The sequence below is a fragment of the Arachis duranensis genome, chromosome 8 (genome assembly GCF_000817695.3).
Source record: "Arachis duranensis cultivar V14167 chromosome 8, aradu.V14167.gnm2.J7QH, whole genome shotgun sequence".
In the NCBI taxonomy this organism is placed as follows: Eukaryota; Viridiplantae; Streptophyta; class Magnoliopsida; order Fabales; family Fabaceae; genus Arachis; species Arachis duranensis.
The window spans coordinates 43,719,484-43,734,713 of record NC_029779.3 but is presented as its reverse complement, the minus strand read 5'-3'; the positions used below and the strand labels follow the sequence as shown (position 1 = coordinate 43,734,713).

Genomic DNA, 15,230 nt, shown 5'->3' with positions numbered 1-15,230 from the left:
GCGACAAAACGGCGACGCCGTTTTCCTGCCGTCAGTAACCACTCCCTTAACGGCGTTAAACTCGTTCGCTGTCTCATCTTGGTGAGACTACAAATCCAATATTTAAAAAAAAAAAAGTTCGTTACTTTCCCAGTTAAGTCAACATTTTAAATAATTTGTTGGTGTGAATCCAATTTAGCTCCTTTGATTTGGCTCATTGCCTCAGATACATTCCAATACCAAATAATAATTAAGCAAACATTTGCAATTGCAAAACCCAATAACATTTTCTTCCTCAAACTCAGTACCAAACTACTGTGAATTTGTGATGGCAAATGATGATGTATTTCTGAGTTTTAGAGGAGGAACACGCTACCGATTCACGGATCATCTCTATCATGCTTTGCGGCGAAATGGAATCGACACGTTCAGAGATGACGAGAATCTGAGGGTAGGGGATGAACTGAGACCTGTTCTTATGAACGCAATCGAGAATTGCAAAATGGCAATAGTGGTGCTGTGTGAGAACTACGCATCTTCGACGTGGTGCCTTGATGAGTTGGTCAAGATCGTTGACTGTCACGAAAAGCAAGGGAAGCAGGTTCTGCCAATTATTTACAGAATGAAACCTTCAGATGTGTGGGAACAGAAGGGTTCCTATGAGACAGCCATGGCTAAACATGAGGATAGATATGGAAAAGACTCTGAGAAGGTCAAAGCATGGCGATTAGCTTTGTCCAAAGTAAACACGCTAAAGCTAATAAAATGGCTGCATTGCACGGAGAACACGTAAGTTGATTACATTCATTTCTTGCCTTCTTTTGTTTTCTTTTTCAGAACCACGCACTGTTGATATACTTGTTCTATCTAATTTTAATTTTTCAACAGAATCATATATGCTTCAAGTAAGTAGATTAGATTCTAGTTTAAATGTGTTGTCAATTCTTTTATACTGACATCTAACTTGAGGTTGTTGCATATAGATAATAATAGTATTTTTATTATTCAACTATTTTTTTCTGTACTTTAGTATATGATTGGATCAATTTAGTGTAAAATAGTTCTATAAAACAGTATATATATGAAAATTAACCATTTTTGTACTTTTAATTTTACTGTAGATGAATTTCTTACTCAGAACTTTTTCATTAGTTATAAAGATGTATGAGTTATCTTGTTATAAAAGTAGTTCTATAATTAAGAGTTGAAGACACATGTTAGAGTAGTTTAGTTGGATAACCGTTAACTTAATATAGTTAGAAAGTTGCTAGTGATGAGTTAGGAAGTAGTTACAGTTAATCAGGGTTAAGAGTAATTTTCAGCTCATGTATAACTATTGTAATCTGTAATAAGTATCAGTTTGAGATTCTCCTTTATTCTTCAGCAAGTAATCTTCAATCACATGAGCTATTTTTCTGTCTCTCCTCTCATACAATCTCTGTCTGCATCTTCTTTGCAACCTCCTCAAAGCCCGAGGTTTTCACATGGTGCGGTGAGAGTGGAAATTGTATCAGTAATGAGAATCCTAGTGGGCTAAGTAGAAAGAATAGATTGTTGCTGAAGGTTCCCAGTTCAGCCCAACTATGGCGAATGAGGAACAATTGTAGGATCCAGGATCACATAGAGAACATCTTTACTCCAATTGACATCGAGGATCTTGCGAAACTTTTGAACCAGCTCTCGAATTTTCTGAACTTACAGAATAGGATGAATCAATCTTCTGCAGGCAATCTTAGTGTGAATTTAAACGCAAATAATCCCATTACCTGCATCCAGGTGAGAATCCTGGAGTTTCGATAGTAAATGTAACTTCAAACCCTTCCAATTATCATTGTTGGGCCAAAACAATGAGGCCCTTAGGTCAAAGAATAAACTGCAATACTTTGATGCAACCCTCCCTAAACATGAAGAAACTGATGTTAATTTTTTAATAGAAAAGTGTATGCTATATATAAAGTTGGTTCATATAACATTCGTAATTAAAGTATGAAAAACATAATGTTTGTGCAGGTATGAACCGGAGTTTATCAAGAATATTGTTAGAGACACTGCTGACAGATTACCGTTGCCTGAACCAATCCAGCATGTAGTTGGACTCGATACTTGCTGTGAACAAGTAAAATCAGTGCTAAATATTGAGTCTAATGAAAATATTTGCATGTTGGGAATTTATGGACCTGGTGGAATAGGCAAAACCACATTGGCCAGATGTCTATTCGACAAGATCAAGCGGCAGTTTGAAGCTTCATGTTTTCTTGGTAATGTCAGAGAAAAATCTGAAAGTCGCGGAAGCTTAGAAAGTCTGCAAAAGACAGTTTTATATGACATGGGTGAGGAGACAATAACTGACCTTGGCAGTGAATTTAAGGGAGGATATGAAATCAAACGGAGGCTTCGCCACAAAAGAGTACTTCTAGTTCTTGATGATGTTAATTCAATAACACAATTGGAATCACTGGCTGGAGGGCATGATTGGTTTGGTTCGGGGAGCAGAATCATTATAACAACAAGGGATACTGATGTGGTAGACAAGCATGTGATGGGTGATGTTGTTACCAAGAAATACAAGATGGAGGAGCTAAATGATGATGATTCCTTGGAACTCTTTTCTTGGCATGCTTTCAACAGGAAGGAGCCTGCAGAGAACTTTAAAAATGTTTCAAGAAATGCAATAAGATATGCAAAGGGCTTTCCGCTGGCTTTAGAAGTAATAGGCTCCCACTTAGGGGGTTTTACAAGTGTGGATAGCTGGGAAGAGGAACTGCACAAGTATAGAATTGATCCAAGTATTCAAGGAGTACTTGAAATAAGCTACAATAGCTTGTATGAACTTGATCAGAAAACTTTCTTGGACATTGCTTGTTTCTTCAAAGGAGAGAAATGGGATTATGTTAAAAGGGTATTGAAAGCTTGTGACTTCTATCCAATTGTTCGAGTGTTCATTAGTAAATGTTTAATTACTGTAAATCAGAGTGGTTGCTTGGATATGCATGATCTAGTACAAGACATGGGCAAAGAGATTGTAATGAATGAGTCGCCAACAAACCCGGGTGAACGCAGCAGATTATGGTCTCATAAAGACATTCTTCAAGTACTCAAAGATGACACAGTAAGAAGTTTCATCACTACTGTATTTTTTTAGAGAAATAAGTTTACTTTAAAAGACTTAATTTGTTATGCTTTAACAGTGGCAATCTAGTACTAAGTCTTGATCCTTTGCTTGTGTTTTATAGGGAAGTAGCTCAATTGAAGGAATAATGCTTCACCCTTCTACACTTGAAGAAGTAAATTATTGGATTAATACTGCCTTTGACAAGATGGAGAAACTCAGAATTCTAATTGTTCGGAATACAGTATTTTCAACAGCACCAAGTCATCTTCCAAATAGTTTACGACTACTAGAGTGGAAAGGGTATCCATCAGAGTCATTCCCACTAGATTTTCATCCCCACAGAATTGTTGATCTCAAGCTACCTCACAGTGCTCTTAAATTGGAAAGGCCATTTCAGGTGCACACTTCTCTCCTTCCCTATTTATTTCTGAATGAGTCATTTAAGGGTACACTAAGTAAATAAACTTTCACAATATCTTATATTAATTTTTAATGGCTTCAAATTGTATTTATAAAACTTAATAATACTATAATTGAACATGCTGATGAACAATTTATGCATCTCCGTTTTGCAGGTATTTGAGGATTTGACATTTATCAACCTCTCCCAATGTCAATCCGTTACACACATCCCGGATATGTCTGGAGCTAAAAGCCTGAGAGTCCTCACACTTGACAAATGCAATAAACTGGTAGGATTTGATGAATCCATTGGATTTATGCCAAACCTTGTATATTTGAGTGCTTCGCAATGCAGTAAGCTCAAACATTTTGTACCAGAAATGTATTTGCCGTCTCTTGAAGTGCTTTCATTTTACTTTTGTAAAAGTCTCCAAAGCTTTCCAGAAATCATGCAAGAGATGGACAAACCATTAAAGATTAACTTGGTAAATTCTGCAATCGAGGAGTTCCCAAATTCCATTGGTAATCTTACAGGGCTCGAGCATATAGACATCTCTAAATCCAAAAGACTCCGGTACCTACCAGGTAGCTTCTTGATGTTGCCCAAACTTTTCACATTGACAATAGATGGATGTTCTCTGCTTGGAAGATCATTTAAAAGGTTCAAAGGACACAGCAGTCCAAATATAAGGAGACTGAATTTCAGTGGTGCTAATCTTTCAGATGAAGATCTTCATCCAATTCTTCATGTTCATCAGAAGTTGGAAGGCATCAATGTATCAAATAATTGTTTTTCATCCCTCCCAAAATGCATTGAAGGATTTTTGCACTTGAAAATTCTTGACGTGAGTTATTGTAATAATCTTATGATAATTCCAGAACTTCCATCAAGCATTCAAAAAGTAGATGCAAGATATTGCCTATCCTTAACTCCAGGGTCCTCAACCATGCCATTGTCCAAGGTATCTTACATGCATATATGGAAGATTTGATGACTATAGGAGTCAATTGAATTCTTTTTTTTTTCCCTTTTAATAGCTGAAATTCATTTTACAATTAATTTTATCTGATTGGCAGATTTTACAAGAGACTAAAAGAATTGAAGTTGTGATGCCAAAAAAGGAGATTCCCAATTGGCTTGACTACAATTGCAGCAAAGATATTCCTCTGTTTTGGGCTCGGCGAAAGTTTCCTGTTGTTGCTTTAGCATTCATGTTTGGGAGAGCCACTGGCAATGATATTGATGAGACATTGATGAAGGCTCTAGACTTCTGGCCTCAAATTGCTTCATCCAAATCCTACACTGTTGGTCTCAACTTGTTTATAGAAGGCCAACAAATATTTCCGGAGAAGTCCAAATATTTCAATGTTGGGGAAGATCATGTGTTACTTTTCGATCTTCGAACCTTGTTCAGTGACAAAGAGTGGCATGATCTTGATGCATATATTGGAGATGATTGGAAAGCCATTCATGTTGTATGTGAATCAACCTTAACTCTGAATCATTGGGGAGTTTATGTTTACAAGGGAGAGACAAACATGGATGATATTTATTTCAAGCATCTTCCCAACCACAAATTGTCAAGCGACTTAGTTCTAGAAAGAAGTCCACAACAAACTCGGCAAAGAATTGGACAAGTGATAGATAATTTGAATCCAACAGAAACATTTGACAATGAGCATTTGTCTCTTGTTGATCTAGAAGAAGATAGTATGAGTTTTACAAAGGCATTGGTGAGGTCGTACAAGATGGCTAAGGCTAACGAAGCTTCTTCGTCATCTAACTATGGGGCAAGTTTGAAGAAAGAATCAGAAGAATCTAATTGGGACGTGTTGCGGTTAATAGAGTTGATGAAGGAGAATGTGCCAAAAGATATTGCTGATTCAAACCCTGGTCAAATACAAGCTGTACAAGAATTCGCAGAAGAGTTTATTAAGGCACGTGCACAATTTATGATGGAGAAAGACTGCGACACGTTGAATATTGGTATGATGATTGCTTTAGAGGAATACCATATTTTTGGACCTCCAACTCGTCGTTATTGGGGAAGAATAGATTTAAAACATGCAGATGATCCAACATTCAAAGCAGTGATGAGGAGGGCATTCCAAGAATCATGGAGAATTGAAGAACGCGCCAAAGCACACAATAGAAGGATGATTCCCATTCTTCTATTGAAATGCGAGATTCCATCCATATGGGGGGAATCGTCGCAGAAGGAAGAATCCATTGATGATCCTGTATTGGAAGAATTATTGAGGCAGATAGAGAAAGATGCCATGGAATGTAACAAGTCATATGGTAAATTGAAGGCATCTATTACTTATACTAATGAACTACGAGCAGTTTCTGATGAATATTTGCTGGAAGCAACGTACATGAGAGCACATGAAAATATGGAAAATGAAGTCATGTCAGAATGGGGAAGGTTAGAATTGGCATTATGTGACATGTTCAGATCAAGAATGCGAAGATCATTGTTTGGTTGGAGAAAGCTCATGATTCCTGGAGCTAGTACTAAGAAGACCTCTTATGGGACAATTAGAGTGGCACACGAAGATCAAGACACTCATGATAATAATCGAATGCAGCATAATAAGCTGTGGCGTATCCAGATTCCAAGGTACTTTAGAAGGTCCTTTTTTTTATTTTTTTATTTTCTTTTACGGTTTCTTTATTCTGCTTTTTTGTTTTTTGTACGGGCTTTGTCTTTTACTTTTTGTTTTACTGTTTTGGTTCTTTTGGTTCTTTTACGGTCTTTTATGTTTATTTTTGTTTTTTTATTTACTTTTATTATCATGGTTTTTTTTATGCATTTTCATTTAATTTTGCTCTGTCTTGTTTTATATTTTATTTTCTATTGTCTAAGGTTCCTTTTTTTGGAAATTTGGTCTGTGGTACTTGGGATGGTCTAAGTAAGTTGGTGTATTTTTCATTTACCCTGCATTACATTTGTCTAACACAATACACTTAGACATCTTGGTGTTAATTTAACTTACAAATTATTGTATATATACACATATATGTTTTATCATCTGTATATTAATGTTTTTGTTTCTTATTGCGTTTGATTTAACTAAAATGACAAAATGCCATTTATAACAATGTTAATTAAAAGAAAAAGAGCTTTATGATCATTCTTCTATATCTATGAGTTATCTACACATAGAGATCAAATTGTAAGATTAAAACTGACTTTGTATAACTTCTTTTTAATCCCCTTTCAATTTAATGACAGAATAAGAGAAATTTGAGTATATATTGGTCAAATAGAGGAGTAATCAGTATAATTTTGATAAATTAAATCTCCGTTGTGAGTGTAATTTATCCTTAAAACATACAATGCACTATTTATATATGTACTTGTTCTATATATCTAATTTTAATTTTTCAACAGAATTATATATGTTCCAAGTAACTAGATTAGACTCCAGTTGAATGTATTGTCAATTCTTTTATACTAACATCTAATTAGAGGTTGCTGCATAGACTTTTTCATATATATACATGCACATTGCCTTAGTTGTATGTATAGTTGCAATCACGCACGCACATTGCCTCGATCGGATGTAGTTTCCAAATTTGCAATACCAATAATAATAATTAAGATTTACAATTGAACAATAATACTGGAGTTGTTCTTTTTCATCATGTGTCCCTTTAGGGTTTTATCTTAGGGTCATTCTTATTTTTCTATATATGTAAGATTTTATGTTGAGTTAATTAGAGATTTTTTTAATAATATTGTTTTTAGATTATTCTTAATTCCAAATTTTTGTTAATAATATACATTCAATCAACTAAAATATCATTAAAAAAAAACGAATAATGCAAACTTTAAAAATTTGTATTTATATAGACATAGAAAAACATATCCAAATAAGATAGATGAAAGTATATATAAATATAAAGGGAGTCACTCATATAAAGATACTTAAAATATTTTTTTTAATAATTAAAATTTAACACATGTAATCGATTAAATTGTATTATTTTTGTTAAAATTAGACCGAACAAATAAGTTTGACTAAAAAATTGGTGAACCAAAATTTTAATTATTAAAAAATATCTTTTTAACATTTTTAAAAAAATAATAATTTAAGCCTCTTTATCTGAAATGACTCCCATAAAAGAAACTCACAACACAAGAACAATAACAACACAAAACATACACACTTATTATATATAACCAGCGAATAAGACAACAGCTGATATAAGTACAGAAATAATGCTCCAAAACAGAAATACTCGTATTCAAATGCACCAAGCAAGTACCTGAAGCATATTATGTGAGCTTTGAAGCTTGCACATCATCTCGCTTCTGCACTGGGCTTAGTTCTCCACCCTTATTTTCCCGTAAGGTGTCTTCTCGAAGCGAGGTTCGGACTCTACCGATCCAAACGTATTTTCTCCTGATGCTCTCATAAATCCATATATCAACAATTCTAACGCTCCCCATTGTGACATCCCTTTTATTTCTGCATTTTCTTTTCCTCTGATAAGCATGAACTCCGGTACATATTCTTCAGAAATGAGAGCATAAGCATCGTCAGTTAAGATAATACATGCCTTCATCTTCCCATATGACGTATTGAAGCGCATAGCATCTTCCTCTATCTGGCTTAATAATTCTTCCAACACAGGATCATTATTTTCTTCTTCTGACGATTCCCCTTGCCCCGTACATTTCAAGAGAACAGCGGTTGCCTTCTCTTTTGTTGTTGTACGGCCGGGATTCCAATCTCGCCATGCTAGTTGGGTTGTCTTCCTCACAATTGCTTTCGCGGTTATCTCTTCATACTTTATGTGCAGCCTTCCCCAATAACGACGGGACGGAGGTCTTCCAGACCGCGGTTGCTCTAAAACGATTGCCATATCAATATCCATCCTCTCTTGTCCCTTTTCCTTCAACAATTCCATGCGTGCCCTCATCAGTTCTTCTACAAATCGCCGTCCTTCTCGTATTTCATTAGAGTATGCATCAGCAATATGTGTAGGCACATCATCCTTTATCATGTCCATCACCCTCGAAACATTCCAATTAGATTCTTCATGTTCCTGCTTTAAGCTTGCACCATAGGCCGAAGATTCCGGCCTTGTTGCTTCAGCCTTACCAGTCCTCAACGATCTCAGCAATGCCGATGTAAAAGAGGGAACTTCTGTTAACTCCACAAGAGGCAAATAGTCACCAAGTAATTCTCTTGGATTCAAATTTTCTGCCACTTGTCTCATCATACTTTCCTGGGGTTCATGCGGACTTCTTTTTGGAACCAAGTCGGACAACGGAGATTTGGGATTGGGATTCTTGAATTGAATATCAGCCGAGTTTGTGTCTTGCTTATACACATACACACCCCAATGACTGAGACTTAATGGTGATTCACATTGAACCTGAATGGCTTTCCAACCATCGTCTCCAACTCCAAGATACGCATCAAGATCATGCCACTCTTCGTCACTGAACAAAGCTCGTAGATCAAAAAGTAGCACATGATCTTCCCCAACACTGAAATATTTGGAATCCTTCGGAAATATTTGTTTGCCACCAATGAACAAGTGAAGGCGAACAATGAAGGACAAGGATGAACCAATTTGAGGGAAGAAACCCAGGATGTCAGTCCTTGTCTCAGCAACACTGTTGCTCACAGTGGATCTCCCAAACATGAATGCTAAAGCAACAACAGGGAACTTTCTGCGAGCCCAAAACAGAGGAATACCTTCACTGGAATCGCAGTCAAACAAATTGGGAATCTCCTTTTTTGGCATCACAATTTGAATTCTTTCGGTCTCTAGTAAGACCTGTAATATCAGAAGACAAATATAACCAATAATCAGTCTAAAAGGAACTGCACATTGAAAAATTCATCTGAATAGGTTATGGGGAGTGGAAAGATACCTTAGACCACAGTTCGGTTGAGGACTCTGAAGTTAAGGATAAGCAATATCTTGCATCTACTTTTTGAATGCTGGATGGCAGTTCTGGAATTGTCTTAAGATTCTTACAATAACTAACATCAAGACATTTTATGTGCACAGATCGTTCGATGCAATTTGGGAGGGATACAAAATCATTGTGTGATACATTGACGTCTTCCAGCTTTTGAAGAACCTGAATAGTTGGATGAAGATCTTCATCTGATAGATTGGCACCAGTGAAGTTCAGTCTCTTTATATTTGGGCAGTCATCTAATGTGGAATGGCTCTCTTTGAACCTCTTAAATGATCTTCTAAGATGATAACATCCCTCCATGGTTAATGTGAAAAGTTTCGGCAACTTGAAGAAGCTACTTGGTAGATCTTTGAGTCCTCTGCATATTGAAATGTCTATATGCTCAAGCCCTATAAGATTACCAATGGAATCTGGGAACTCTTTGATAGCAGTATTTGCCAAGTAAATCTTTAAGGGCTTATCCATCTTTTGCATGACATCTGGGAAGTTCTGAAGTTTCTTACAAAAGTAAAATGAAAGCACTTCAAGAGATGGCAAATACATTCTTGGCACAAAACTACGAAGCACCCTGCATTCTGAGGCACTTAAGTACACAAGATTTGGCAGAAACCCAACAGATTCATCGAACTTTACCAACTTATGGCATCTGTCTAGTATGAAGACTCTCAAGCTTTTTGCTCCAGACACATTGGGAATTTGTGTAATGGACTGACACTGGGAGAGATTGATAAATGTCAAATCCTCAAATATCTGCAATGAAAGATGGACAAATTGATCATCATCATGTTCAATGATACTAAGTTTTATTCAATGCTTGCTTTAACAAAGAATTCAGAAAAGACCCACGTTTATGTTACTAATTCCTTAACAAGTGCCTTAGTGTGCAAATTAGAGAGGTGTGTACCTGAAATGACTTTTCCAATTTAAGAACACTGTGAGGTAGCTTGAGGTCAACAATTCTGTTGGGATGAAAATCAAGTGGGAATGACTCTGATGGATATCCTTTCCACTCCAATAGTCGCAAACTATTTGGAAGACGACTTGGCGCAGTTGAAAATATTGTATTCCGAACAATTAGAATTCTAAGGTTCTCCATCTTGTCAAAAGCAGTAGTAATCCAATGATCTACTTGTTCATGGGTAGCGGGCTGAAGCATTATTCCTTCAATTGAACTACTTCCCTATAAAACACATGCAGAAAAAAATTAACAACAATTACTTAAGTATTTTAACATCTGTAGGTGTATAAAATCGGGTAACTGACAGGGGGTTCATTGAATTTCTTACTGTGTCATCTTGGAGAACCTGAAGAATGTCTTTATGAGACCATAATCTGCTACGGTCACCAGGGTTTGTTGGCGAGTCGCTCATTACAATCTCTTTACCCATGTCTTGCACTAGATCATGCATTTCCAAGCAGCCATTTTGATTTACAGTGATGAGACATTTACTGATGAACACTCGAACAACTGGATAGAAGTCACAAGCTTTCAATACCCTTTTAACATACTCCCATTTCTCTCCTTTGAAGAAACAAGCAATGTCCAAGAAAGTTTTCCGGTCAAGTTCATACAAGCTATTGTAGCTTCTTTCAAGTACTCCTTGAATACTTGGATCAATTCTATACTTGTCCAGTTCCTCTTCCCAGCTATCCACACTTTCAAAACCCCCTAAATGGGAGCCTATTACTTCTAAAGCAAGTGGAAAGCCCTTTGCATAACTTATTGCATTTCTTGAAACATTTTCAAAGTTCTCTGCAGGCTCCTTGCTGTTGAAAGCATGCCAACAAAAGAGTTCCAAGGAATCATCATCATTTAGCTCCTCCATCTTGTATTTCTTGGTGACAACATCACCCATCATATGCTTGTCTACCATGTCAGTATCCCTTGTTGTTATAATGATTCTGCTGCCTGAACCAAACCAATCATGCCCTCCAGCCAGTGATTCCAGTTGCGTTATTGAATTAACATCATCAAGAACTAGAAGTACTCTTTTGTGGCGAAGCCTTCGTTTGATTTCAGATCCTCCCTTAAATACACTTCCAAACTCAGTTATTGTCTCCTCACCCATGTCATCTAAAAGTGACTTTTGCAGACTTTCTAAACTTTCACGACTTTCAGATTTTTCTCTGACATTACCGAGAAAACATGATGCTTCGAACTGGCGCTTGATCTTGTCGAACAGATATTTGGCCAATGTGGTTTTGCCTATTCCACCGGGTCCATAAACTCCCAACATGCAAACATTTTCATTAGACTCAATATCTAGCCGTGATTTTACTTCTTCACAGCGAGTATCCAGTCCAACTACATAATCAGTTGGTTCAGGCAACGGTAATCTGCCAGCGGTGTCTCTAACAATAACCTTGATAAACTCCGGTTGATTCCTGCACAAACATGATGTTTTTCATTTCATACTTTGTTTACTTATAGCAATGTTGCACCATATATATATGATAGATTCTGCCCAATTTTCTCTCTTGACAAGGATCTATCATCTCTTTCTGACATGTTTTATGATTATTGGAGAAATTTGATTAAATCATCATAGTTAATATTAGAAATAATGTCTAATTTGATTCCTAAAATTTCCAACGGGCATCAGTTAAATTCCTAATTATTGTAAATGATCAAATTGATCCCTTAAATTGAAAAACATAAATTCACATTCATCCTGAACTGCCACCTATCTGTCTATTCTTAATATATAAGAATAGATGAATAAGTTTATCAACATTATTTTTAAGACATGTTACTCTTCCTACTAATGCGATGTCAACAACATTTGACAAAATTTTAGAATTAACTACTAAATTTTTACCAAATTAATTATTATTTCTAAATCAACAAAAAAAAATTAAAAAAGACATTGAATTCATGTTCCTATATTTATTATATCTAACCGTTATAACTTATAAACAAAATAATAAATTTATAATCCAATAATTAATTTATTAATTTTTATAAATATTATAATAATATTATTAATCGTAATAAATTCTACATTACAAATATTCGAATTTCATACTATTTAAACTATTTATATAAGTCTATTATCACTATTCCTTCAAATAACATGAAATTAAGCACAAGAAATTTATTTCCGAAGGACACATCTCAAATTTATTCAATGGAACATCATTCTTTGAACAATATCACCAAACAAATAGACAATTGGTTTATCAAAGTTCGCGTAGTTTGTCTATGGAAAACATTAACACTCACAAATGAAGAAGAACCTCTTTACTTAGAAATGATTATATTAGATGAAAACGTACAAAACAAATATATTTATTGTATTTTTAAATTGAATTTACGAAAAAATACTTTAATTATTTTTTTATACTTTTTATATTATTTTATAATACTTTATATATAATTGTATTTTAATATCGTTAAAATTATACTTCTTTCAATATGCTATTCATTGTTCCTTTTTCAACAAGTTAAAAAAATAAATGTAATCAATTTTTTTACTAACACAATACTTATTTTAGGTTCAGAATTCAATTAAAGGTTTCAATCAAAGTGCTACAATAACTTTTGTAATATTTGATGACGAAGCAAAAAATTGTTGGACACAACTGCTTCAAATCTAATGACACTCCAAAAGAGTATGACATTGAAGCACCATCCCAATTGAAAAATTTGTGTAATCTCATACTTATATTTGAAGTCAAAGTAAATGATTTTAATGTCAATGAAAGTTTTTATTTTTTTAACGATACACGGTTGCCAAGACATTTGTTCCAACAAAAAATATTGAACCTACCTATTTAAGACATCATTTTTATTTCTAATTTAAATTATTTAAGACATCATTGATTATAGGAACCAATTTCTCCAATGTTAATATCATCATACGAAGATCTCATACCCATCAAAAGTTTAAAAAGAAAAAAAATCATACAAATTCAACACGCATCTAGAAGTTCATCAACTAAAAGTTTAAAATAAATGCCAAAATCAAACTATTAAATAAAAATGTCATTTTGTACAATTCCAACATCCAAATCTTTTGTATTACAAATTATTTTAAATAAAATGTCTTTTAAATTTAACTATACTTTGCACATATTTAATTTAATTCAAAAAGCATAACAATTTTTAATATTTATTATATACTATTATTAATTTATCGCCCCGCTCATCGCTGCGAGTCTCATTCTAGTTTAAATTTAAATTGTATTGATGTATATTATAAAAATATATCAATAGAGAATATATTTTAAAGTACAAAAAATATGTGTGTACTTTTTACTAACGAAGTGGTCGATTTTTCGTATCATAAAATTCAACGATAATAGAATTTGTGTCAAATTTTTCAACAATTTTCTTTTCAATATAATTAAAAGACAATTAGCAAGAAATTCATCTTTCATTTTATTTTTGAGTTATTTTTTACAATATTCATAATTGAAAAAGATCTTTTAGTTGTAGTAGTTGAAACAGAGAAAATTAATACCAAATGAATAAAAAAAGACGATCATAAAAAGAAAAAAATTACTTTATGAGATTTGAAATTTTTTATTTAATTAAAAAATATTAGTAATAATATCTTTTTTAGATTTTTTTAATATTATCATTTATTTTTTAGATATTAAAAATTATTAATATTTAGATTAAGCTGAACTTTTATTTATATTAGACTAAATACTAAATAAATTTTTAAAAAATTAAATCGTACCGAATAACTTCTTACTATTAATCCTTTCTTAAAAAAGTTGGGAGCGAGACCTCCACACACCACCCCCCGACCGGTAAGTCCATCCCTGTTTATGTTTAAATCGTACTTAATCATTTGTTAAACATTTTAATAGTTTAAAGATAAGTATTATTTTGGTTCCCAAAAAATTAACTATCACTTTATATTGTATTTTTTTATATTATAATTAATAAATTGAAACTAATATGCACTAATTTAACTTATAGAGCAAATAAATTTCTGCACTTATTTTAAAGAAAAAATGAACGTAATGAACTTACATGTCGTCCGTGTAGTGCACCCATCCTAGCTTTTGTACTTTGGACAAAGCTAATCGCCATGTTTTGACCTTCTGAGGGTCTTCCCTGCTCTCATGTTTAGCCATGGCTGTCTCATAGCAACCCTTCTGATCCCACACATTTGAAGGATTCACTTTGTAAATAATTGGCAGAACCTGCTTCCCTTGCTTTTCATGGCAGTCAATGATCTTGACTAGCTCACGAAGGCACCATGTCGAAGATGCGTAGTCCTCACAAAGCACCACTACTGCCATTTTGCAATTTTCGATTGCCTTCATAAGAATAGGTTCCAGTTCATCCCCTACCCTCAGATTTTCATTATCTCTGAACGTCTGGATTCCATTTTGCCGCAAAGCACCATACAGATGATCCGTGAATCGGTAGCGGGTTTCTCCTCTAAAACTCAGAAATACGTCATGATTTGCCATCGCAAATTCGAAGTAGTTTGGTACTGAGTTTGAGGAAGAAAACGTTATTAGGTTTTGCAATTGCAAATGTTTGCTTAATTTAATTATTATTTGGTATTGGAAATTTGGAATATATCTGAGGCAATGCATCCACGGTTGCAACTATATATATACACATAAATTTAAATGAAAGAAACTTGGTGCCACATTACCACTGGGTCTTCAATGGGGCAATTAAATCAAAGAAGCTAGATTGTATTCACACCAACAAATTATTTAAAAAGTTGACATAATTAACTGGGAAACGAAAGTCACCGATTATTCATTATTATTCTTCTTCTCGTCCAAAATAAAAAACTTCAAATTTCAAAATGATC

At 34.2% G+C, this 15,230-nt stretch overlaps 2 protein-coding genes across 3 annotated transcripts; one reads left to right on the top strand and one right to left on the bottom strand.

The window, feature by feature from the left end:
• Nucleotides 1-154: 154 nt before the first annotated feature.
• Nucleotides 155-6,490, top strand: LOC107462978 (TMV resistance protein N). 2 transcript variants are annotated; one of them, XM_052252773.1, is made up of 6 exons: nt 155-768; nt 1,990-3,088; nt 3,213-3,488; nt 3,667-4,078; nt 4,217-4,455; nt 4,571-6,490. In XM_052252773.1, the coding sequence occupies exons 1-6, from the start codon at nt 308-310 to the stop codon at nt 6,407-6,409; spliced, it is 4,326 nt and encodes a 1,441-aa protein (XP_052108733.1). In that variant the 5' UTR covers nt 155-307; the 3' UTR covers nt 6,410-6,490. The 2 variants fall into 2 exon arrangements, with proteins under 2 accessions (XP_052108733.1, XP_020985389.1); XM_021129730.2 differs by having other exon boundaries at nt 3,667-4,455.
• A 1,122-nt stretch (nt 6,491-7,612) lies between these two features.
• LOC107462979 (TMV resistance protein N) lies at nt 7,613-14,960 on the bottom strand. Its single transcript, XM_016081667.3, has 5 exons — nt 14,429-14,960; nt 10,731-11,829; nt 10,349-10,624; nt 9,391-10,194; nt 7,613-9,293 (listed from the first exon to the last, which is right to left on the bottom strand). Exons 1-5 carry the CDS (start codon nt 14,872-14,874, stop codon nt 7,827-7,829), a joined length of 4,092 nt encoding a protein of 1,363 aa, XP_015937153.1. The 5' UTR covers nt 14,875-14,960; the 3' UTR covers nt 7,613-7,826.
• Nucleotides 14,961-15,230: the final 270 nt, after the last annotated feature.

Bases quoted from the DNA above. Each gene is read 5' to 3' on its own strand.
- LOC107462979 (XM_016081667.3), bottom strand. From the start codon at position 14,874: ATGGCAAATCATGACGTATTTCTGAGTTTTAGAGGAGAAACCCGCTAC. The intron at 10,625-10,730 runs GTAAGAAATTCA...TGTGTTTTATAG, and splicing joins AGGTTCTCCAAGATGACACA to GGAAGTAGTTCAATTGAAGG. The intron at 10,195-10,348 runs GTACACACCTCT...CTTTCATTGCAG, and splicing joins AATTGGAAAAGTCATTTCAG to ATATTTGAGGATTTGACATT.
- LOC107462978 (XM_021129730.2), top strand. From the start codon at position 308: ATGGCAAATGATGATGTATTTCTGAGTTTTAGAGGAGGAACACGCTAC. The intron at 769-1,989 runs GTAAGTTGATTA...ATGTTTGTGCAG, and splicing joins CTGCATTGCACGGAGAACAC to GTATGAACCGGAGTTTATCA. The intron at 4,456-4,570 runs GTATCTTACATG...TCTGATTGGCAG, and splicing joins CAACCATGCCATTGTCCAAG to ATTTTACAAGAGACTAAAAG.